This window comes from Bactrocera neohumeralis, chromosome 4 (assembly GCF_024586455.1).
Source record: "Bactrocera neohumeralis isolate Rockhampton chromosome 4, APGP_CSIRO_Bneo_wtdbg2-racon-allhic-juicebox.fasta_v2, whole genome shotgun sequence".
Lineage (NCBI taxonomy): Eukaryota > Metazoa > Arthropoda > Insecta > Diptera > Tephritidae > Bactrocera > Bactrocera neohumeralis.
Window position 1 is genome coordinate 79,994,334 of NC_065921.1, and position 26,409 is coordinate 80,020,742.

At 35.1% G+C, this 26,409-nt stretch overlaps 1 protein-coding gene across 6 annotated transcripts in view; it reads left to right on the forward strand.

Moving 5' to 3' along the window:
* Window positions 1–26,409, forward strand: part of LOC126757161 (uncharacterized) — a 290,797-nt gene that overhangs the window by 226,969 nt on the left and 37,419 nt on the right. For all 6 annotated transcript variants that reach the window (XM_050470841.1, XM_050470847.1, XM_050470844.1 and 3 more), the window contains 2 exons: window positions 11,592–11,722; window positions 15,898–16,057. In XM_050470841.1, coding sequence (XP_050326798.1) covers window positions 11,592–11,722; window positions 15,898–16,057 — 291 coding nt within the window. The remainder of the gene's footprint in view (window positions 1–11,591; window positions 11,723–15,897; window positions 16,058–26,409) is intronic.

Genomic DNA, 26,409 nt, shown 5'->3' on the forward strand with positions numbered 1-26,409 from the left:
ACACAGTCGTCTGGCACGTTTCCTTTGAAAGCAAACTACAAAGACTTAACGCGCCACCTTTTCCTCTCCTTCTCAACAACAACTCTCTGACTCGATCCCTTACTCCTTTACTTTATTTAATTTGACAGTTTAAACCTTCGCCTGACACACGCCGCCGCGCAACTGAATGCTCGCTTCGCCCCATAAACAAGTAATATTTGATAGCCTTTGGCTTTTATGGCTGCCAACGTGGCCGCTGTTGGCCGTTAAGCCCGTGATGCCGCCCTCGATTTGCGCGTTTGGTAAATAATGAGCAGACACCTGACGGTTGCACACTTTTTTGTCATTCGCTTTTGTTTTATATACCTTGAACAGCGTATATAAGTTTAAGTTTGCCGTGAAATTTTTAATCCCAGAAGGCAACGTCGGAGATATTATAGGGTGCGCATTAATGATCAGCGGGAAGAGCTGAATCGATATAATCATGTCAGTCCATCTGCCTGTTTGTCGACTTAGTCCAAGAGGTTTATCATTTGTTACAACCGTCGATATCGGACTCTTATACCATATAGCTGTCATACAAACTGATAGATCAAACTCAAGTCTTGGTATGGAAAACTTTTCATTTGACAAAATATCTTCATGAAATTTGGCATGAATCATAAACCTTGAAAAATAATGCAGTCCGCGTAGAAATTGTTCAGATCGAATAACATTATTATATAGCTGGCATACAAACTGAACGAACGAATTCAACTCTTTGTATGGAAAACTTTCTAATTTCTATAGATATTTCCTAGAAATTTAGTGTGAGCTATTGCCTAGAGCAATAATGAGATCTCTGAAGAAATTGCTCAGATCGCACCACTTAAGCAGCTTTCATACAAAATGATCGATCAAACTCAAGTCCTTGTATGAAAAACTTTTTTATTTGACGAGATATCTTCGCAAAATTTTGCACAGTTTAGTATCTAAGCCATTGTCATAATATCCGTGGAAATCATTCAGATCGAAAAGATAGCTGTCATACAAAATGGTCGTTTAAAATCAAGATAGAGATATTTTAAGCCTTCTTATGCTATAAAAAGTGCGCCTGTGAAGGGTATTATAGCTTCGGTGCAGCTAAAGTTAACAGCTTTGCTTATTTTATTATTTTGGTTTTTGCATTTTGCACACTTTTCGCCACCACTGTGGAGTGTTTGTCGACTATATAGTTTTAGTGATAGTGTGTAGTAGCAGATAAATCGTATTTGAAAGCTGCAGCAGCAGTTGCCGTTACAATCACAGTTCAACATTTTTTCTATTACTTCTACGGCCGAAGTTCCAAAATACTTTTGGCGCTAGTTAGCGGTGTTGTTGTTGCCGATTTTGCTGTTTCGTTGCTGTTATTTTATGCCAGTGTTGTTATTTATTTGTTGTTGTTGTTATTTTGTTGTTGTTGTTAGCAATATTTTAGCGCTGCTTGTGTTGGCAAACACAACGCAACACACACACAATTCGTGCAGCTTTAATGGCATTTGGCGCACGCGGCTGTTTGCTGTATTGAATTAAATGTTACGTATACGCCACCTGCACCACCTGCGAGTGTCTGCCAAATGGCAAGGTGCGTTGCTGCTAACGGCTTTTAGCTGCCAAAAATCGACTGTTTGGGGTTATGCGCCATGCTGGCTATTTGAATTCCACTTATTCGGCAGACGGGAGCTGCTTTGAAGACACACACACACATACACAAAATGGCACAGTACATCGAGGAGCAGCAGCAGCGTACGCCACAAAAGTGCTAATGAAAGGTGGAAAGGTAACATTGTTGTGCTTTCTTTACCTTATTTTGGCACACGAAAGAGTGTGAAGTGCCGTTGGCAACACTGTTTGGCAAGCGTGCAGCGTTAATGTAAGGAAGCTCAGTGGTGAAGTGCCGAATTGAGTGTATATGTGTGGCAAGTGCTTGAAGATGTGCAGACTTCCTTCATGGCAGATTGCTGCGACTAACAGCATGTATCGGTAGTGCGTACACAGTGTGTGCAAAAGTGTTTGCTGCCTCACTTACGAAGGACTCCGCACAGGAAAGCTAAAGACAAGCAGCAAATTTGTGCTTTTGAGTGTTTCATGCCAAAGACGCGGTAATTGTTGTTGTTAAAAAGCACACAAGTGCACATGGAAGGGGTGTGAAGCTAACTGGCAAGTGATACCGAAAAGTTATATATCCACAAAGGTATGTATATACATACATGTAGGGAGTGAGCGTGGGTTTCAAGCATTTATAATTGTTTAGAGAAGCAAGGGACAGCAGTGCAGAAAAACAATGAACTTTTCGTGGAATTTTTAATTAACTGCAGCTGTGTACATTTTAAATGTGTTAAACATTAATTATTGCCAAGCACTAACAAGCGAGCGAAATAAATTGTAGTTTTATCACAAAACTTAAATAAATTGCCAAAATGCGAGTGTGTTAAATGCGTAGTGAATATGAAATTAATTTTGCTTAATTAATAAATTTGTATGCATAAAGTGTTACAAAAATTATTTTGGATCCGCCTGATGTTTTTGTAATAAAAAAATATTTATATCGATACATTGGTAGTCGAAAAAGTCTTTTCGTATTTCTAATCAAGTTTTAAGATATTTTTTTATTTTTATAATAATAAATAAATAAATTAATATGTACCATTTTGGTCGAAAACTTTTGGCCATTTTTTCACTAGAGATGATGGAATAATGATCAGTGTAAATCGAAATTTCGAAATTTCTAAAGCTTAAGTGAGCGAGGCATTGTTGTGCTACAAAAACTGTTACAGCATCTTCTCCGTAAGCTGCACAAATTTCATTGGTGGCTTGCGTGGCACTTTTCCCGTTTTTATACAAAAATTTCAAAATATAGCGAATTTCTTTATTATTTTGACAAATTTTTTAACAGCTGTAACTATTTTCCAACTCCCCGAATTTAATATTTTTAGTTAAATGAAGCTTAAAATCTCACCTTTCCAACATTATTTGGTGTGAGACAATGTGGTTGGCAGCACTGAAGATATACGACTGCAATGACATCTATTGAGAAAGTGCGAAAATACTTTTTCGACTACCCAATATATTGCTAACAACTCTGCCTATTTTCAATATTCGCTATATTGCTATCAATAATCTAATATATTGATTTATTTGTGTTGACTTTGGCAAATTTTAATAAAACCACCTACTCCTATAGCTCAGAATGTGGAATATTGTGCTATTTGTAAGCTATTTTAAATTTTTTTAGCACACTTATGGGCGCTTTAGTCATTCAAATAGTTTTAAGTGGAGAGAAGGTATGTGTCTTTGCTAAACTTCGCCAACTTGTCGTCTATCGTAAGCAAGAGGCCCTGACCTAAGCACATACCACTTAATCAAATTTGACCTGGACTGGTACATTTAAATTTCAGCAGCAAACTTAATCGAATAAAACATTTTCCTAAAATATTGTCACCCTGTTTTACTTTTTGTGTGAAATTTGGTCTCCATGTGTCAATTAGTGTGTATTTAATAGTTGTTTTTAGAGGCGAAAGTTTTCCTGTTAAGTTTTAGCATGAAAAAATTACACTTCGAATTTGCTAAAAATTTTACATTTTCATTGGAATCACGGCTAGCGAACCTTAGAATATATCACAGAAGTGTTTTAGGGAGCCTACTTTAACACAAACACAAGTAGCTAAGTGTCACAATGCATTAAGTGAAAGTCGTGAAGTCAACAAAAACTTGCGAGGCGACCTTTCTACTATGTTAATGACGATACAACATAAAATTAAGGAAATGGTACTGAAAAATCATCGTATTGGCTACAGAGAGGCCCCAAATGAGCTCACTTTTTCTTGTGGATCATTTCGGTATGTTTTAGTTAACGTTTTGGGTATGCAGAATGTCAATGCAAGACTCGTACTAAAAGAGCTGAATCTTTTGCAACACGACGTCAAACAAAGAGCGGAAAAGAGATTCTTGACATCGTAGCTGGAAACCCTAACTTCTTAAAACGCATCGTTGCTGTTGAAGAAACGTATATTAATGAATAAGATGTCGTAACTGTCCAACAATCTAGCGAATAGCTTTTCGAAAATCAGCCAAAACCTTCAGAAAAAAACTAAATAGATGTTATCGACTTCTTTGAGTACCGTGTTGAAATACAATATATATGAAATGATCAATTAAGAACTCAACTTGGCTGCTTTGAGGCGTCTACGTGAAGCACTTCATTGTAAATGATCAGATTTGGGCTCAGAAGTCCATTACCTAGCATTGGTTTTGACTATAAAAATGAAAAGATATTACGTTCTCAGGCACCGTTGTCAACAAAATTGGATCCGTGTGATTTTTTTCTTTTTGAGAAACTGAGAAATTTGCTTTGGAAAACGCTCTGAGTGCCATGGTTCATTGATGTCATTAAAAAGCACTGAAAGCCATCTCAACTGAGGCATATGATAACTGTATTGAAAATCAAATGCAAAAAGAACCTACATATATTAAAGGTGATAATATATAATAGCATTAAAATAGCTACAAATGTTTTTTCCACGTCAAATTTAATCAGATGATTATCACTTTATTCTGAAACAAGCCTCCTGTTCTCAACATTTCTACCTTTCTCATTCTAAACATCACTAGAATTATCCTAATGCTTAAAATTTGCACTTAATTTAATTGAGAATACGGAAAATAATTTTTTTGTTCAATGCAAAATATAAAAAATCAAATAATTAATAAATTAAATTAACTAATCTGAGTCAGATTTAATGGTGCACGTGTTTCAATGAACGCCCACTCACTATCGCTTTCCCTCAGTACACACATTTTTTATTTTTCAAAGCAACAACAAATCGGCAAAGAATTTGTGTGAATTTCTCTGACTTTTTTTCTTCCAATTATATATCTTCCGTTATATTTTCGCAAGCTCGGTCCCACCAGCCGCAGAGGCATTTGCTAACGCTAACGCGGCCGTTTAGTTATGTTTGTTAGCTTTGCCGCCATTTTGCTTTATTATTAAACAGGAATTACACATAAACAGCAACAGCAATAATACATATGTATGTGGTAAAAAAGCGTGCAAATACATACATATATCATTATATAAAAACTAAGCACATAAATAAATACGATTTAATTACAAGCCAACATGGCTTTGTTGTTGTTATACATGTTTTTTGTTGCTTTTGTTGCACAGAATTTTTGTTATTTTTCTAGCACAACTTTTTTTGTTGTTGTTAAATGAGTTTATTATTGTTCTTATTGTTGTTGTTGCGGATGTTTTTGTTGTTGTTAAACACAAGTTTTTTTTGTTCTTGCAGTTGTGTATTTTGGTCCTTTTTATGCACGCTTTTGTTGTTGTATATCGCTTATGTTATTGTTGTTGCACATCATTGCTGTTGTTGTTATTGTTGCTGCTGCTGTTGTTCTTGTAGACAGTCTCTTTCTTGTTGCTCCTTTCTATTCTTGTTGTTGCACATGTTTTTGTTGTTGTTATAACCGCTTTATGTTGTTGTTGTTGTACACGATTTTTTATTGTTGTACATTCGTGTTCGCTTTACAGAGCACACGCGTACTTACTTTCAAGGTTCCATTTTTATATTGCCTTGTCGCTGCCACTCCGCCCGCTGCGCTCCCACACATACGCATCGTGGAATTTCACCCGCGTCGCTTTGGGATTTCCGCTCGGGGATTTTATGAGCATGCCAAGCATTTAAAATGCCATGCACGCGTAAGCGTTCGCATGTGTCTATGTGTGTGCATCAGATTGCGTGTGCTGATTTGAAATAGCAACATGACGCGTGTTGCATGTTGAACTCGCGCAGCCGTGCACATGCCCAGCCATTCCACTCACTCGTTCGCTTAAGCTTTTGTAGTACACAGCACACGGTCGTTAATAAAAACACGCTCGAAATCGCTGAAATGAATTGCCTAATTTGTTGGTTTTAAAATATTTCAAACAACCAAAAACGGCGAAAGCTCTCCAGTCAGGCTTACAGAGCTTTTACCACGCTCGTTTTTTTATCGCTAGCATCGCGACACTTCTGCACTCTTTCACTCCTCGGGGGAATACTTAAAAGCAAACACACAAAATTAAGACGACTTAAGTAATTTCAGCAAAGTACTTAAGTCATTACGTAACGGCTTTTCGTAGACGCAGCGCTTTGAAGTGGCAACACGCACTTTTTGCTGCCTTCCATTATATAGAAGAAATTCTGAGCGACGCTCTCGCAGTTATTTATCGTCTTAAAGCATTAAGTACATGTTGGCAAAACAATTGCCGTGTAGGTGAGAGATTCGGCTTACAACAGGCGCCCAATTTCTAAAGACTGACTAACGCACCTGGGGTGTGAGCGCTAGCACCAAAGCGGTAATTAGTCAGCCACTGGCGCTGTCGCTTTACTCCTTTTGGTGGAGGAGAATGCTACAATTTCGTTGGCACTTAATAATAATGCAATAAATTAACAATGACAGTCATGCTGACAGCGAGTTTGGTGTGAAAATTCCTCGTCGACTTGCGTAACACAAAACACGCGCTAAACTTTAGCTTAATTCTTGAGCTTTTGCAATGAAAATAAGTTAAAGCAGTCGAATTTTGTTTTTCGTTCATAGAATGAACACCCAAGTTGGACAAAAGGTACTGGAGAATCGAAAAGCTTCGATTCTGAAGAATAGTTTCAGCTGAGCCTTACGACCTCACCTTGATATTGAGAGATTCTTTGTTTAAACTGATAAAAAAAGTTGAAAAAGACTTGTTAACTCTAAGCTTCAAGCAAACCAAATAAGATGGCATAGAAAGAACATTCAACAAACATACCACAGCACCAGGTCTTCCTCCTTTTCACTGTTTGGCGTTAATTGGAGATTCCCAGTGTAGTCAGCTTCTTCTCCAACCGGTTTTTCCAACAAAGTGGAGGTCGTTGGGTACTGTGTCGAATACTCTCAGATTAGCAGTGTTTTCATCCACTGAGACGACATGACATGTGTAGCCGCTGGTTCTTAATTCCAATTTCAATGCGCGAAGGACCATAAATCTTTCGCAGAACCTTTCTCTCGAAAACTCCTAACTTCGACTCATCAGATGATGTCATTGTCCATGCCTCTGCACCATATAGCAAGACGGGGATGATGAGTGACTTGTAGAATTTGGGTTTTCTTCGTCGTTTGAGGACTTTATTTCTCAATTTCCTATTCAATATAAGGTAACACCTGTTGGCAAGAGTTATTTTGTGTTGAATTTCGTGACTGACGTTGTAGTTGGTGTCAATGCTGGTTCCAATATAGACGAAGTTATCGATGACTTCCAAGTTATGACTGTCAACAGTGACGTGGGAGCCAGTCGCTAATGCGACTACTGTTTGTTTGATGACAGGAGATATTTCGCCTTGCTGTCGTTCACTACCAGATCAATTTGCTTCGCTTTTTAGTCCAACGTGGAGAAAGAGACTGACAGAGCTTTCTCAACCTTAGTTTACACAGCCGTATTAGTTTTGAGGGGACTCCAAATTCTGACAAAGCGGCATAAAGGCAGTTTCTTTTCGTGCTGTCAAAAGAAGTTTCAAAATCGACGAAGAGTTGATTTGTATTGATCCCTTTCACGGGTATTTTCCAAGATTTGGCGCATGGTGAATATCTGGTCTGTTGTTGATTTGCCAGGTTTAAGGCCACACTGATAAGGTCCAATCAGTTTGTTGACTTTGGGCTTCAATCTTTCACAAAATACGCTCGATATAACACTATAAGCGATGTTGAGGAGGCTTATCCCGCGGTAGTTGGAGATTGTAGGGTCTCCTTGTTTGTGGATTGGGCAGAGCACACTTAAATTCCAATCGTTGGGCTTCCTTTCGTCCGTCTTTTTGTCACTCTACAAAGTGTTTTAAGGACTTAAGTGATGATTTTGGCTCGAAAATTATGGCAATAACTAGCGGAAAGTACGATTCACTAATATTCATTGTTGAGAAATTCATACATAAGGCCGCGTGGCATATGAATGTTACTCGACCTATTTCAGAACTTTCTTCTTTCTACACAATTTTTTGTAGATTTCGCCTCACGGATGACTGCTCTCAAATAAATAAGATGGCTCACATTCGATAGAGCTCACAAATCTAGTGCTAGGCTTACTAAGTGCCACGTTGTCGAAAAGTCTAAACTTCATCAAAAGCATTGCTAAATTTTCTATCCCGTGACTACTGAATGCCTGTAAATTCTCTGAGATTTCTTAAAACAAAAAACTTTTTTTTATTAAAAAAATTCCACCTGATTGTTTAAATCTAAAAACAATGCAGTTCACCAGATTTTCAAAAACCAATAACAAACTGTGCGTGACGCCGGCATTTATGGAGGTAACCGATGAGATAGATGACTGGTTTGGAGATATTGTTGCATATTTTTTTTTTAATTATAATATCTATTTGGGCCGGGTCAGCTTCATTGTGATTCAAGTCCCAGTTTCATTAGAACTTGAGCTTCTACTATGCACGCCCTTTAATATGGAGCGATTGGAACTATGCATATATGTCTGTAAGGACTCTTCAGTCCACTAAATAGTCTCAAGGACCTGCTTAGCTACATATGTTGGCTAGTAGCTATATAATACAGCAGGTAGCTTTAGGTGTTCAAAGACGGAGACATTTCTTCCAGCTCATTTGTGATACTGATGCCACCTTAATCTTATTGGCCCTCCAGCCTCTTCTAAGCTCGAAGCAATGGTTATCAATATTAAATTAAATTTGGAAAGATCTGTTTGCCGTTTTTAGAACTTATTGCAATCGGATCAATGATACAAAATTGTATTTAATATCTTTTAAACGATCTTTCAATGGAATCTAGCGCTCTCAACCAAATAGATCGGAAAGTTAAATATTCTAATATTAAGTCCACATATTCCCACTCTAGCCCAAGCTTAGCATTCTAATGAGCCAAATTTATTATTTCTATGAAGTACTAAACCTTGCTAAATACCAAAACGGCACTGGCACTACTCTGCCCCAACTACACCTCAACTAAAGAGCAGCATTACACGAAATGAGCAACCGCACACAAATAACTTCGAATATAATTAAAGAGATTTAAACAATTTTCCTCTTAATTACACCGTAAAACTGATTGCGATATGCACAACTACATACAGACACATGTAAGCTGTGAATTTGGTTATTAAATAGCAGATGTTCCGTTATGCCGGGAACAACAAGAGTCGCTACAAAAGGAGTTTAATTAAGATGTAGATACGTGGCGTTACTTCAAATAAGAATTTATGTCATGGCACAAGCAGGTGGTTTTTAATGAGCCGACATATATGCTTTTGGGCACATATCCACTCATACTCATACATATATCTACTATATATGTAGGTGCGTGGAAGTATATCAGTTTAATGATTCTTAAAATAAGCCAAATAAGCATAAATACATATTTATTTCAACATTTACAAAGACATACTTAAGTGTAAGCCTGTAGAAGCGGTTTAGTGGGAGCATGTACCGATGTGCGCTGTGAATGAAAGTTGGTGCCCTGTCGGAAAAATTTAAAGCATATTTACTCGGAGGTGATGTTATATTTTAACATAAGCAAGTAAGGAAGGGCAAAGTTCGTGTGCAACCGAACAATTTATACACTTCCAAATTACATGAATCGAAGACAGGGAAATACCTTAAGGTGCAAAAAGGTTGTAAAAAAACAACTATAGGCACTGGGTTCCAAATATTCGGTATCTATCATCATCACAGAACTAATAATATGTATATTCAATTTTCTAAAAATCCGAAATTTTTCATTTAGAAATTTTGCACTTCAGAATTGCTTAAAACTCTCCTATAATATTTTTATAACTACTACTATTTCGACATCAATATTCGAAAATGTATTCAAAAATAACGTTTTCGAAAAAAATATTAGAAATTTTTGGAATATATTCTTAATTTTGAGAGTTACCGAAATTTCTTCTAATTTTTTTTTTTTTGAAAATCAGTGTAAAAATACCCCTCTTTAAATAACACGTTTTCGAAAAAATATGCGAAAGTTTTAGAATTTTTTTTATTTTCTCAATTTCGAGAACTGTCAGAAATCTTTTGTCTTCTTTCTCGTTATTAATGTTCAAAAATAAATGCAAAAATAACGCTGTTTTAAAAAGTCATTTTCGAAAAATGTTCGAAATGTTTTTATTTTTCATAAGTGCAGAATTATCAGCATATACTATTTTGAAATAAATGTTCGAAAGTTAATGAGTGCAGTATAGCATGTTTTCGAATCCATTTTCGAAATTTTTTTTTAACTTTCTTTCTAAATATTCAAAATTTTCTCTCATACTCTTTATATTTGCTTGCTATTAAAATTTGAAAATTAATACTTGAGTAATGCCAGTTTTAAAAACACGTTTTCCAAAAAGTTTTCCGACGTTTTTTTAATTTTTTAATATTTGGTAATTTCTAAGAAATCTTTATACCTAATATTTGTATATTAATATGTGAAAATCAACGCATAATAGGGTGTTTCGAACAAATTTACGAAAGATTTTAAATATTTTTCTTATGCGAGTTTTTCAGACTAATATTTTGATATAAATGACCGAAACTTAGTGCAAATTTAACGCTTCTTTAAAAAACGGGTTTTCGAAAATATTTTCGAAAGTTTTTGAAAATCTGTTTTCGAAATAGGCATATGTGGCACACTCCTCTTTCATCACGAAAAATGCCGGTGAATTTCTAATTTCGGAAATACTCTGAGTAATCTTCGAAAATCAATGCAAAGAATGCTATTCTTTGTTTTAAACAAGGTTTCGAAAAATTAATTTTTTTTATGTTTTCAGAATTATTCACTCTTTTGATTTTTTTTTATATAAATTTTCGTAGATTTATGCAAAAATAACGTTTCTATAAAAAACAGTTTTTCGAAAAAAATTTCGAATATTTTTGAAAATGAGTTTTCGAAAGTTTATTTTCAAAATATATGCAGCACACTCTTCTTTCACCGTGAAAAATGCTGTTGAATTTCGAATTTCAGAAAAACGCTGAGTAATTCCTACTGGGTACTAATCTTTGGTTTCGTGCATACAACTCGTGTATATTCCCATAGCAGCTGCCGGTTTACTTAACTGTAAACGCGCAAAATAAAAATATGAACAGCATTAATTCACAGCAAAGGAAGTCGAAAGTGCGAAGCAGGAAGCAGATACATTTTACACACACCACATAAATATTGCAGGGAATAAATAAATAAATATAGCGTGTAAGCAGGAAAAGGTTAAAATGCAATCAGATGCCAAATAAATTAATTACAGTCCAACTGAGCGGAGAGGCGCGCCAAACAGACTAACAGCACAGCCAAAACAGAGGCAATTAAGGCAGATGCATGAAGAAAGTAATGAAAGCGAGCGTTATGGGGAGTAAAATAGAAGAAGTAAAAGAGACAGTTAGATAGTTATGAGAGTGAGAGTGAGATTACGTGCGTTTGTAGCGAAAGTGTATAATATTGCGAAATATTGTCTAATTAAAAGAGCCGCGTGTGAAATAAGATTAGTTGAATGCCTGAAAATTAATTGCTGCTAATATTTTAAGCAACACTGTACCAATGTATGTTAATATACAAATATATATTAAATAAATTTCATTTTCTCCACACAGACATACCCGTTGTGAGCCTGGAGCTCGGCACCAACTCGATAAACTCAACCTTTCGCGAAGGCATCGATGTTTTCTTCGAGTGCAACATCAAATCGAATCCTTGGGTCTACAAAGTCAGTTGGCGCCACAATGTAAGTATGCACAGCGGTGCACATATTGCTTATTCAAATATCTACTTATGACTTTTTATATAGTTTTTTTATGGTATGTAGTGGCCGTGTGTGTGTGAAAAGAAAATTATAATCGCATATGTCTTGCGGTGCTGTTGTTGATGATGATGGATTTTTCATTTTCCATGCCTTCAACGTTGACAATTTAATTTATATAACTCATATGTATGCATAATAATCGCATATGACATGCCTTAGTGGCTACAAGTTGCTTTCAGGAGTATGTAAATAAGCGCGCACACACAAGCCCCCGCTCGAGTACACGTACATATGCATATAAATAAGCAAGCAATAATATGCTGTTGGTAAATGAAAAATGCAAATATTCGTGCATTAGGGTGGTACAAAATATGATTTTCAAATTTATGAACTTTGATGATGCAAAATGTTGTACTTTGATGTTGGAAAATTAAAAATGTAAAGATTTCTATATTAGGGGGACACTTAAAAAAATTTAACTTTAATAAATTCTTATGCGATTGAGTATAAAGGCATAACTAAATAAGTAAGCAATAATATGCTGTTGGTAAACTACAAATGCAAATAGTCACACATTAGGGTAGCACTAATTTTATTTTTTTTGCAAAGTTATAGCCATAGATGAGATAAGGATATATACATTTTGGCGTTGGAAAAGTAAAAATGCAAAAATATGTGTATTAAGGTAACACTTAAAAACTTTTTATTGTTAAAAAATTCATATGCGTCTGAGGATAAAAGGATAAATAAAAAAAAAGCAATAGATTTCTGTTGGAAATTAAAATTGTGTGCATCACAGTGGTATTAACAGAATATTTTTAGAAATTAAAGGTGCATAACCATTGCTGATAAGTGAATATACATATATGTACATTTTGGTGACGAAAAATTAAAAATGCAAACATTTTTGTATTAGGGTGACACTGAAAAAAATTTTAACGTTAAAAAATTATTATCCGATTGAGGAAAACGATAAATAAAGAAACATAGAATAGATTTTTGTTCTAAGTTAGAAATGTGCACATTAGGGTGGTATTAAATTAATGATTTGAAAGCTTAAAGATTCATAACCAATGCTGGTAAAAGGATATGTACATACATATATTTTGATGTTAGGAAATGGCACAATTTCAAAAATTTTATATTAGGGTGGTCCTTAAAAAATGAGAAAAGTAATTTTGTTGTTTAACAATTATGAGGAAACTTCGGATAAAAGGTTACATACATTTTTATGTTATCATTGAAAAATCAAATTTGTGCATTAGGGTGTTACTTAAATTACGAAATATTCCAGGTTTTCAATTGCAGTAGTTTATAGCCGATTTATGGTAAAATGTTAGATAAATTTTGGCACTATTGTATTTGTTGTTGTTACTATTGCAGTCAAAAAAGTTTCAAAAAGTGGCTTAGAGTATGCTTAAGAGCCAGACACTTTCAATTTATATTCTTATTGTGCTAATAACAATTCAGATCCATTTAAGATAACTGGATCCGAAAGTTACGAGAACGGTTGATATTTAACACTCTTGAGCTCATTAGATACCAAAATAAAAAAAGTGGCATCATTTTTAGAGTTTATATAGAAAACTGTTTGATGAACTATTTTCTCATCTTCTCTCTTCACTCTTAGTCTAAACTTTGACTGCTTCAACCGGCTTTCCTATAAGCAGTACGTACAAAATTAGTGCTCATTATCTGAGGAGAAAAAAATTATTATTTTCGCTGTAAAAACTTCTTCCAACATTCACGCTCCACCCTAATGCCCCCACATAGCTACCCACATTAAGCGCATAGAAAGTCTTATGTTTATATTATTGCGAGGCACACTATACATTTCTGTTTGCTTGTGCTTTTCAATCTGTTTCACTTTCCGTAGCGCAAGAGCCCAGCAAAATAGCTGAGAGCATTTTCATTTTGCGTCAGGAAGCAAACGTTTGCTCTTTAAACCTAATTGAAAATTATTATTTACATATAAATCAGCCTTAAGCATTAGCAAAGTTTCAAAAGGTCTCACGTATATGCTGCAAATACACATACATGCACATACACATGCTTGTAGCCGCACAAAGAGCCATGCTGGTGGAGCACATGCAACATACACGAGCTCGTACATGTTATGTGCATGCGTGTGTGTATGCTCTTTGGTGGAACTCCTGCAAGTTGCTCATAAGTTGGCTGATGCTTAGCCGCCGGCAAAAATTTCTCATTATTTCTTTTTGAAAATTCTTTTTTATTTTCTTGTTTGCATATTTCATTTGCCACTTTTTTGTGTCGCCTTTTCGGCACTCGGCACTTGGTTCTTGGTACTGTTGACTTAAGCTGCTCACTTTTGTTGGCATCTTATATGAGTATGCCTTTATAGGTTTCTTAAGAATATTTTTCGTTTAATTTCTTTCTCTTTTTCGTGTACGAATTTTAAGCTAATATCGATGACTCAATTGCTTGCGCTCTTCTTCTGGCTTAACGGAAGCAAAGCCTTAGCTGTAATCTCATCTAGATGTCTTTTCAACTGAAAATGCAAACTTGAATATTGAAAAAGTTACCGTTATAATGTATGTAACGATAATCTCCATTTCCCATCAATGACTTTTGAAATCTCAAGCCCAATGTTTTAAATACGAAGCTGTATTATAACAGGAATATTATACGAACCCTTCCAAAAAAAGTTTCATTCTTCTCTCGGTAATGTTTTGAGGTTATAATTTCTAAATCTGACGTAGAGTGAACTTTATAGCAAATCCTCGGTTATATTTTGAAGTTAGAGCCGCCAAAAATTCAAATATGGGAAATATTTGGAGGTTAAAACTACCAACAGCTTTTCATAATAAATTTTAAAGCTGCTTTTTTAAAATATTTTGAGTTTAGAACCTTTAAATTTTTTCTAGACTAAGCTTTGAAGCTGAATCTCCGAAAAAATGTTGCCAAGTTCCGAAACTCTTCCAAACTATATCTTCGGAAGTATTTTGAGGTTAGAACTTCCGAGACTCTTCCACACTATATTCTCGGAAATATTTTGTGGTTCTAATTTTTAAAATTGACCTAGATTAAATAGATAGAACTACCAAACGCTTTCTATACTTAATTTTAAGGCTCTTCCTTGAAAATATTTTGCGCTTAGAACTACCAAATGCTTCCTATATTAAGTTCTGAAGCTGGTTTTCAGAAAACATTTTAAGGTTAGAACTTCCAAAATTCTTTTAAACTATATTCCCTGGAATATTTTGTAGTTTCAATTTCTCAAACCTTGTCAAACTAAGTTTTAAATTGTCGGAATAGTTTTTAGGCTAGAGCTTTCGAAATCTTCATCGACTAAATTTTACTACTTAAGAATCTAAGGCCTCTGTTTCTGACACAATTGGATTGCTCGAGCTCATTAAGTGTCAAAAGCACATACCCAGTTGTTTAGAGGTTCAGTTTTCAAGAAAGCAAAATTTAAATATGTCAATACTTTCCATAGAACGAATCATACAGAGAGCGTCTAAAATCTTAGACTTTAATTATCGTTGTTTGGATAAACCCTGATTATCCGATAATTATCGGAAAAGATCAAGATTCCCTGCACAAAGAGTAAGAGTAGCCTGGCTAATAAATTGAAAAATTGTGCGATGTGTCTGTCTGCAGTCCTCAGGAGTAATTTCAATACCAAAGTGCTTTCTTTAGAATTATTGTATTTCCTAAAAAGCTTTCTGGAGCAAAAGCTGCTAAATATCTTAAAGAATATCTCTTACCTGTTCCTAACTTGACCGAAGTAGACTGCAGTATATCAATACCCTAGCAGTAATGAATAAAAGAGTCTAAGAGCGATTTATTTTCATTGGGCGAATATAGGGCGGTACCATGCTTCAGAGTAACTTTTAAAATAGTTATTCTATACAGGATCAACTAGTGCTATCTTTTTATTGATTTCTCCAGGAGTGACTGCCGACATAATTTTGTGCTGGTGTTTATAAAAAGAGACAAGCTGTTGAACTCTTCCAAGAACTTAAAGCAGCGTATATTTATTATCTCAAGAGAATTTCTAATTAGTTCTCTCTTTTCAAATCTGCCATACCGAGCGTCGAGAGGTTTTTGTTTAGATTTTTATTTATTTAAAAAATTCCGTTGTTTTCTAAATAAAAATAATAATAATACCGTCTTTTTTCTCTTTACTCTTCCAGGGCAATATACTCGAAAATAATCTAGGCGAGGGCATCATAGTGGCCAATCAAAGCTTGGTGCTCCAGAATGTGAGTCGCGCCCGCGCGGGCATCTACACTTGTGTCGGCAGTAATCGGGAAGGTGATGGTGAGAGTAACCCTGTGCATTTGGATATAAGATGTAAGTATCGAAAACATGCAATATAACAACAAGAAAAATTTGTATATGGTGTTGAAATAATGCACAGCAGTATTATACTAGAGGGTGACACATATAATTTATTTTTAGATATTTTTTTGCATACTCTCACCAGCTTACTGCTGCGTTCTCTCCGAGCATTTATGTGTCTCTTCCGAGATGCGTAACTGTTTGTGCAATTTTCACACTGTGGCAAGCATGTAATTCGCAGCAACATTAAAAATATGAGTATTTTTGAACTGTGTAATATTAGGGTGGGAGTGAAAAAAATTAATTTCTGAGTTTTGCCAGTATCAGCACTGCATTTGATGTTATCATGAAGAATAATGTCAAATAATAATATTTAACTATTTAAGAAGGAAGTTTAGAAAGGGGTACAGAAAGGTCCAGAGAAGTCAGAGTTTTAAGAAACTTGCAGTATACTAACTGAAATCGTTACTACTTTGGTCACAGCTTTCAAAAATTATTTTTGGTCCTAGTTAGAGTAAAATCACTGAGTTCTTCCTAGCTTAACGACTTGTATGTGGACCACCAATTACTAACAACGGTTTTGTGAATTGACTACCTTCTCCACATTAATTTTAGCACCACCCTAATACCTATATACCCGCATAAACACGGAAGGCTTACTTCGTGCAATTTACAATTGGCTTCTTCAGCCTACGGAAGATGGCTTCCGCTCTCAGTCAACACCGAGCTTTTTGTCACACATTTTTCTGACCTATTTATTTATCTGTTTGTTCGCCACTCCAGGTTTGGTAGGCATTACTATGGATCTGGTACAAACAAATTGCCTGTCATTTCTTATGCCAGGCGCAGAGCAGTGTCACAAGGAAGCTGCAGCAAATGCAGGCAGCAGCAAAACAATACCGCCAGCCAGCATAAATGTCTACAGCGGGCAGTCTTTTGCCGCTTGTACACACAGACACATACACACACACACACACACACTCACAAATGTTTGTGCGCCTCCTGCTGCAACCGGCCGCTTTACCGCCTTACATCCTGTGCCAGCTGCCAGGGCAACAACTGTCAAAGCATTCATCTTACTTTTGCTCAGATTTTCTTGTGACTTATGCGCTGCTTGACACAAATACACACACAAGCACGCACTAGGCGCTCACATATCCTTTCCGTTTCACCAAAAGACCAAAAGTTCACACACACGCACATATACATACACTCCGCCGCACACGCACTTCCGCAAATACTGTGGCATTTAAATTGTGATTGTGCTCTGGTTGACAGCATCGATTGTCGTCGCTTCCTCTCTGTTTTTGCTACGTTGATTTTCGGAAATTAAAATTACGAGCCAGCCGGCATGCACTAGAGTATAGTAGGCTAGCTTGACCGCATTCTCCTTGTTTTTCTCTTAAATCGTAAATTGCAAATGTCAATGGTCAATGTGGTGCGCAGTTACACATATGCCTATGTATGAGTGCCTGTGTGTGCAGAGCTCTGCATTTCTACATCCTCTGCACGCTCTGTGGTGCGAGATTAGTGCTTGCAAGTGGCGATAAATTGCTTGAGATTTCAATTTGTTGAAATATTCGCAATCTTAATTAAGATCGCTTTGAAAAATTGCCGAAATATGGCAATTAGGAATTGAGGGACTATAAAGGGAACATTTTGAATTTTTTAATTGTGGGCTTTATGGAAAATTATAGTCGTAAATACACAGAATTTTTGGGTACTAGGAAATTTTGGAATTAAATATTTTTTTTTAACGCCGAGGCAATTATTTCATGTAAAATTTTTTATACCAGTTTTTTCTACCATTCTTGGCTTTGAACAATTTAGATTTGTATTAAAATCAAGCTCCTTGTATTTCCTACATAGTGACCAGCACATCGCCATGACACGAGCTAATATTTATAAACTATCTTGTTAATTAAAAAAAGTATTTTAGCGTTGAGATATAAACTTGAAAAGCTGTATACCAATTTTTGAATGATTTTCTGTGTCAGTTTTATACCAAATTTTTATCCCAGTTTTTATGTAAATTTTTAGACCTGTTTATATATAAGAATTTTAGACCACTTTTTATATCAACTTTTTATACCAATTTTGATATCAAATTTTTAGACCAGTTTTATACCAAATTTTATATCATTTTTTATATCAAATTTTTAGACCAGTTTTTATACCAAATTTTTAGACCAGTTTTATATCAAATTTTTAGACCAGTTTTTATACCAAATTTTTAGACCAGTTTTATATCAAAATTTTAAACCAGTTTTTATATAAAATTTTTAGATAAGTTTTTATATCAATTTTTATAGACCTAAGTTGGTTTACATCAAATTAGAGTACGATCATTTTTAACTTAAATAAATTTTGGCTTAAACTTATTTTGAGTAATATCAGCTAAGGCTTAGACCAGTTTTGATATAAATCACTTTTATCTTATACCAATTCCTGTCCAGATAATTTTGAAATCTACTTTAATTTTCGCGGCAAAGAAATACAACTAGATAAGCTAAATGGACGTTATTAGTTTGACATGAAAACTACAACAATAAGTTGACTAAGTTTATGAGTTTTAAGTAGGTATGTATAAATTAACAATAAAAGAAATAATCAAATATGTTTCATATTAATAATTCATATACAAATTTTCTCTCAACTGGATCTAGATTATACCAAATAAAGATAAACTGTCTACCAAGTGTTGCCTACATTTAGGGGCATAGAACGACATGCCCCTTTTTTAGCCCCTTTCACATGGGACTTGGTTTAACATGATCGCGGTGGAGTCAAACCATTATTAACCATTAACTTTAGCGGAGTTTGCTAGAAAATATTGCTTTTTCTAAGCAAGTTTTGAAGTCTACTGTGACTTTATTATCCAAGTGTATTTCTTTTCCTTACACTCTTGCTCTCCTTCATGTCGCTCTAGCTGCGTTATAAGTCTTTCGTACACGCTCTTAAAGGTTCCTGCTGCCTACATTTGAGCGCATCTAATAGTTTTTTGTTTTCTATGCAAGTATATTGGCGTTCTGACTATCTGAACAATAATCCCCAAAACTTAAAAATGTTGAACTGTTCAATATGAGTACCAAATATGAGCCCCTCCAGGTAATTTATACAAAAAATGTTGTAAATTGGTGGTCAATCTTTCTTAATAGTACTGTGAACTGCCGCCAAAATTTGTAAAAATCGACTGAGTAGTTCGCCTAGTATTTTTGAATATTTAAGAATTTCTTGACGAGCTGAGTTGATTTAGACATGCCCGCTTGCCTGTCTGGCTGTCTATATAAACAGGAACTAAACGCTTAATTATCGACAGAACGATCTGAAATTTCACACATAATATTTTCGCCTTAAAAAGCTCCTTATATTGTGGAATCGGCGATATTAGACTAATATAGCATATAGCTGTCATACAAACTGAACGATCAAAGTCAATTCCTTGTATGGAAAAGTTTTTTGTTTAAGAAGAAATCTTCACGAAATTTGGTACAAGTTATTAACCAAATCAGCGCTACAATCTACGAAGAACTTGTTCAGATAGGACAACTGTAGCATATAGCTGCCCTACAAACTGACCCATCAAAATCAAGTCCTTATATAGAAAACTTTTACATTTGTCAAGCTATCTTTACAAAATTTTGCATGGTTTATTGTTGAAGCTAGCTCTACAATCTCGAAATATATTCTTCAGATCAGATAACTATAGCATGTAGCTGTCATACAAACTGACCGATCAAAATCAAGTCCTTGTATGGAAAACTATTTTATTTGTCAAGTTATCTTCACAAAATTTGGCACGCATTATTTTCTAAGGCAATGCTACATTCTCGGTACTAATTATTCAGATCCAACCATTATAGCATATAGCTGTTATGCAAATTCATACAATTCAAGATAAGTTTCTTTTTTACACTTTTATGCCATAAGCAATGCATCTGTGAAGGGTATTATGGCTTTCACGTAGTTGAAGTATTGTTTTCCTTGTTTTTGTTTGTGTAGTCGACAGCACATCTTCCATCACCCGAAATTACACACGACATAATATACATATATACAATATATGCATTTTAGTGTATTAATTGGATATCTGCTGCTAAATGAAATAGCGCATGTAATATTAAGAGCTCTAATTGCGCTTTTCGAATTGTCTAATAACAAAATACAATAAAAATTTGTAAATTCAGATGTAAATAACCATTAAGGGCGTGTAATAGAGATATTGTTTGTAGGTGTGGAGAATGTGTACGAAGATGCGTATGTATTAAATATGAATATACAGTTATTATATACACAAATGTAATGCAAGTAATAACTGTAATTGAAGTAATTTATTTCAGCTAACAATACTTTGCACTATAATTTACACAATGCATTGGAGAAGAAGAAGAAGAAGCACAATGCAATGACAATGACGCATTTATTTCATGTTTTTGTAGTTTTCTACTCTTGTTTTTGTTCACATATATATGATATATATTTAAATAGAGACTTATATTCCCTTAATTAAACGAGCGTGGCCAATTAATTGTTGACTTTTACCGTTATAGACGCTTAGAGAAGCTACAAAAGTGCCGAGCAGGCGGCAGCGATGCCTTAAATTAAATGAAAATTTCAATATCCCATTGTTTTAGGCGCATAAAAATTAATTGTGCATTTCAGATAAAATAACAAATTGCTACAAAGACAACTACACATGTGGAGTATATTGCTATATATAGGTATGTAGCTGCTGATCTAACTAATCTATGGAAATGCGAATGCGAAATTGCAGCGTTGCCTGCAGCTAACTGTGCGAATGCCGAGATAAATACGAAATTCTGCACGGTCAATTGTAATCTGTACACTTACATACACATTTCACCTTGGCTTACATATGTATAGGTATATGTTATACATATAACTGCATTTATAAATATATTTATATGCACTTGCAGCAATTGTAGCTGGCGCTATGTCATGCATGACTCTTGAAATTAAACTAAATAATTCAGCATTTAGCAGCAGTTAGTTGTTAGCATTGTTGTTGTCGTAGTAATTGTTGTGCTAAGTAAGGGCCTACGACTAGTAGAACCAGTTGAAACTAGTTTGTAATCCGCAAGTGCATGTGTATGTGTGTGTGTTTCTTGTCACATACTTGAGAGCGAACGCCGCTGGCATGCAAGCTATCAAATTACACTAGTTAACGAAGCGATAATTTGCATTATTTTCAACACACCCTAATGTTTAGAAAGTTCTAATGTGAAGTTTAGTGAAACAAGGAGATTTTGGCTGAACTAAAGATATAAGAATCTCCTCTCTTTTAGCATAAAAAGTATAAAAATATCTTTATTTTGATTTATGTCGTTCAGTTTGCTTGGCAGCTATATGCTATAGTAGTCCGATCTGAATAATATGTTCCACGATTATAGCATCGTCTTGTATAATAATCCGTGTAAAATTTTGTGGAGAAATATTGACAATTATAAAAGCTTTTCATACTAGAACTTGATTTTGAGCGTCAGTTTGTACGGCATCTATACTCTATAGTAGTCCAATCTTAACAAGTCCTTTGGAGATTGAAGCGCTGATTTGGGTAATAACCTTCACCAAAGTTTAGTGAAGATATCTCCTTAAATGAAAAAGTTTTCCTTACAAAAATTTAAATTGGATCGATCAGTTTTTTATGGCAGTTATATGTTATAATGGCACGATATCAGCAGTTCCAACAAATAAGCAGCCTCTTAGCAGAAAAAGTAGCATGCAAAATTTCAGATCGATATCTCAAAAACTGAGGAATAAGTTCGCATATATACACAGACAAACCGACATGGTTCAACTTACTCAGTTCTTAACTTTGATTATTTACACATACTTTATAGAATCTCCGACATTTTCTTCTGGCTGTTACAAACCTTCGTGGTACAGTGGCTGAAAATATTCTATAACAACTTTTCTAGCTATAAAGTGTAAACAAACAACACTTTCTGCATTCTCACAATAATCGGTTAAAAATAACCTGTATGTAACTAGTTTTTTAACCGGCAACATTCCTCAAAATACCACAATAATTGGTTATACATAACCGGTACGTAACTAGTTTTTTAATGCCAAAAAATTGTCGACTCGGCAGCATGTCTCCAAATTATTTGATGAGTAATTTTTTTTTCCACAAAGTCAACACAGCCTTATTCACTAAGTGAAATTGGCGAGCTCTGAGGCTTCACAATAGCATATAAATTTCCTTCGAAAATAGAAAGCATTTTTCTCCACAGAATATTATACATTTCATGTAAAATACCACAGTTATTGAATTCAATAAAATAAATGCACATCTGCGTTCAATATCACGTTGATTCGCACTAGCTCTAGAGCAGAAACCCTCTCATATGCAAAAAAAATATCTTAAGAAAATTGCAGTGGCTCACAAGTTAATCAGTCCAAGTGCGAGGGGAATTTTCAGGAAATACTTCTAACATTAGTTTCCCCAAAAAAATGGGGTTATGTTATCTTCATTCAGGTATGAGAACTCAGCGCATGTTTTGGTAGATATCAATCACTAATTATTATTAACTATTTTATTATATTGAATATGAGTAATGTGATTGAAGGCCTCCTGAAGTACATCATAATCGGTGTATTAAAGTCTTGTAATGTTTTATTGATATCTCTTGTAAAATTATTTTATAGTTTTCACTTAAGATTTTCGCAGAAGAGATAATTCTTATAGGCTGGTGCAGAAGCCTTTGAACATGATAAAAAAAATCATAGTATGTTGAATGTCATCGGAAACGAAAGATAAAATAGCACGCATTAAAGGTGAAATAATGTTTTAAAGCAATTATAAAAGAAATATTTGGGACACAAGAAAATAAGCTTCCATCAGATTTCGTAGAAGAAAAACCAAAATCTTGGTTTCTTGAATTTTTGTATAAGTTTTTAGGTTATGTGAAAAAAGTCTATATACAAAATTTTTAGACCTTTTCATTGTTTACAACATCGCCATACAACATTTTACTGTATGTCATAGTTTTGCTGGATATCGAAATAAACTATACTTAACGCCTGAAAATTCAACCACCCACCTCCCTTTAGTAGGATATTTTCTTAAAGCTACTTTAGCTTACTGTCACTCATAAAAAACTAACATAAAGTCTCTCTCACAGTAATATTAAGCTCTGTTTGCGACTTAGTATAACAAATAGTTATTTCCATATGATTTCTCGCTTCGATTATTTTTTAATTTCTGTACCCGAATTTTTCTACGTTTAATCTAGAGAGTACAAACTTGGCTTGCCACGACTCTGTTAGTTGAACTCTTCTATTATCTCAAGACACTACATAATATGTACTCCAATATCTAAAGACTCCACGTTCTTATATAACACCTACACGCTTTTATTTTTTTTTCCTCCACCGATATTAAAACCTCCATCGAACCACGCTGATAGCTTTCTTAGTTCAAAAACTCTGTTGAACAGTGTAAAAACTATAACTGCAATTGCAATTTACTGTTAGTGTGGATTATCCTAGTGTTAATACCCGATGTTGTCTGTGCACTTGCATAGCTTAAACTTGCACACAAGCGATCTTCACATTTGCAAAGTCCACTGTTGTTTTGTTTAGCGTTTCTCGCTTGCCGTTTGTTGTACCGGCACACTGTTGCAGCAATTTGAGGCAGTCTGTCTGCGCTACAGTGACGCTACACTATATATACTTTGTATATATATTTATATATGTACCGTCCGGCTTCCTCTGCCAGTTTCGGCAAATTGTTTGTCGCATCCTTATCTGGTTTTGGCTCGTGTCGTAGACAATTTAGTTTGAATATTTTAAATTGTTTTCTTGTTCGAATTTCGTGCATACATATTGACAACACATGTTACATATGCCTGCAGGTGTATGTGTCTTTGGTGCAAATATTTCGCATGCAGGAATTTCGAATTGTAGTCTTAAGCTTACTCGCATAGTTACAATCGTTAAAGAGATTTGCTGCATTCAAGTTGAATACTTGACAGCTGCAAATTGCCGTAACAATATTGTGCATCTCTGCATACATATGTATGTGCGTGTGTGCTTGTCGACTTCAAGCTTTTTGCAACAACATGTGTAATTGTACTTGTCAAGAAATTGAAATAGTTAAAAATCGCAGCAAATGAATTGGATGGTGATGCATTTGTAGCATATTTCTTGAATACCTCGACTAATTGAGGTTAGATTAGGTTAAAAAGACACTACTAAATTGGAGACACACTCTAAACTCTTATAAGTGGAGTCCATAGGAGCTTTTACAAGAAAATTATTTTATTGAACATTGAAGATTATATGATCTCGTTTCAAATGGCTATGGAGGAGTCCTAATCTCAAGCCATTATAAGTGGAGTCCAGAAGAGCGTTATATCTATTGTTATATTATTTCTATTATTATACATTGAAGACTGCTATAATCTCAACTCAATTGGCTCTGGAGGAATTCTCTTTCATAACAATATATCTTAGAAATATATCAAGGAAGTCTCACGACCTTGATTTGGCAGATAAAGATGGCGAAAACATTACATAAAGCTGTAGTCTGTAAAAGTCATGAAAACGCTGAACCTTAGGGAAGATATTTTCATTTTGAATTCTAAGAGAACATTGATCTTTACACATGTGTTTGAGACTCCACCAATTTCATCGCAAACATGCTCGAGAGGTCATCGGATCTTATTTTATAACCCAGAACTAATTAAGGTGAAATATATATCACGTTCTTTTTGCAAAGATAAACGTTCTCTGCATACAGTATTTAATGAAGCTGTAATATTTGCCACAATGTCGCATCTGACATCCATTTCGACTACTGATTTTAATTTAACAGCTGTCATTTTACGTTCACTGGACAAACATTTGACAAACGGTACCAAAAATTCATTTGAAGTCTTGTTTTGACATCCTTTGATAGCTGTCATCTAATTCGATGTGCTATTATTTTTCTAGTCGCCGGCTGTTCATTTGACAACCGTTTGGCATCTGTATTCTGACATCCACTTGACATAATATTTTTGACATCCGTTTGACAGTTTTTGTCTAAAATTCATTTGACATCCGTTTTACAATTACCATCTGATAAAAATCTGATAACGTCTGAATGGCTAATATCTGACATCCATTTGTCATCTGCTTTTTCATATTCATTTGATGCCATCTGACGTCAATTTGACAGCTTATATATTAAATCTATTTGACAGCTGCCATCTGCCAACCATTTAACATCTAAGTTTTGACATCTGTTCGAGGGCAGTCATCTTATTGCATATGACGTTCAATTGACAACCGCCATCTGACGTCCATTGGACATCCGTTTAGCATCTGTCTTCGAAGATCCCTCTGACATAGGTTTGAGAGCAGCTATCTGAAACCCATTTGACAGCTGTCTTCTGAGATTCATTTGAGATCTGCCATTTGAGGTCAATCTGACAATCGTTTCACGGCTAGTATCTGACATCCGTTTGAAAACTTATTTTTGACATCAGTTTGACAGCTAGAACCAGATAATCAGTTGACAGCTGCTCTCTGATACTAATTTGATATCCGTTTGACAGAATACTTCCTATGCGTAAGACTAAAGAGATAGGCTGTTAGGCAAAAACTATGACAGTTTCAAAGTTGACAAGAGTTTTCTGCGTTGGATTTTGAGGCCGACATTGTTGTTTCTGTTAATGCTGGTTCCAAGATGGAGTAAGTTATCTACGTGACGAAGGCGCAAAGGACTATAAATCTTTCGCAAAACATTTCTCTTTACAACTCGTAACGTCAACTCATAAGATGTTGGCATCGTTCATACCTCTGCACCATATAACAGGACGGGAATAATGAGTGTCTTGTAGAGTTTGGTTTTTGTTCGTCGAGAGAGGACTTTACATCTCAATTGCCTATTCAGTCCAAAGTAGCAGCTGTTGGCAAGAGCCACACTGATGAGTTTCTTCCAATCAGTTTGCAGACCTTGAGCTTAAATCTTTCACACAGTGCGCTCGATAGAACCTTATACGCGATGTTGAGGAGGCTTATCCAACGGTAGTTGGCGCAGTTTGTGGGGTCTCCCTTTTTGTGGATTGGGCAGAGCACACTTAAATTGCAATCGTTGGGCATGCTTTCGTCAGACCATATTTTACAAAGAAGCTGATGCATGCTCCCTATCAGTCGGGCAATGAAACGTCTGCTCCATCGTCATCGATAGGGGAATCGGGTTCGCCTTCTCCTGGCGTTATATTTTCACTACCATTCAGCATACTGGAGAAGTGTTCCCTCCATAATTTTAGTATGCTCTGAGTATCAATCAGTAAGTCTAGTGAGATAAAATGTTTAGAAGATAATTCAACCTAAATATAAAAGATTTTTGTGTG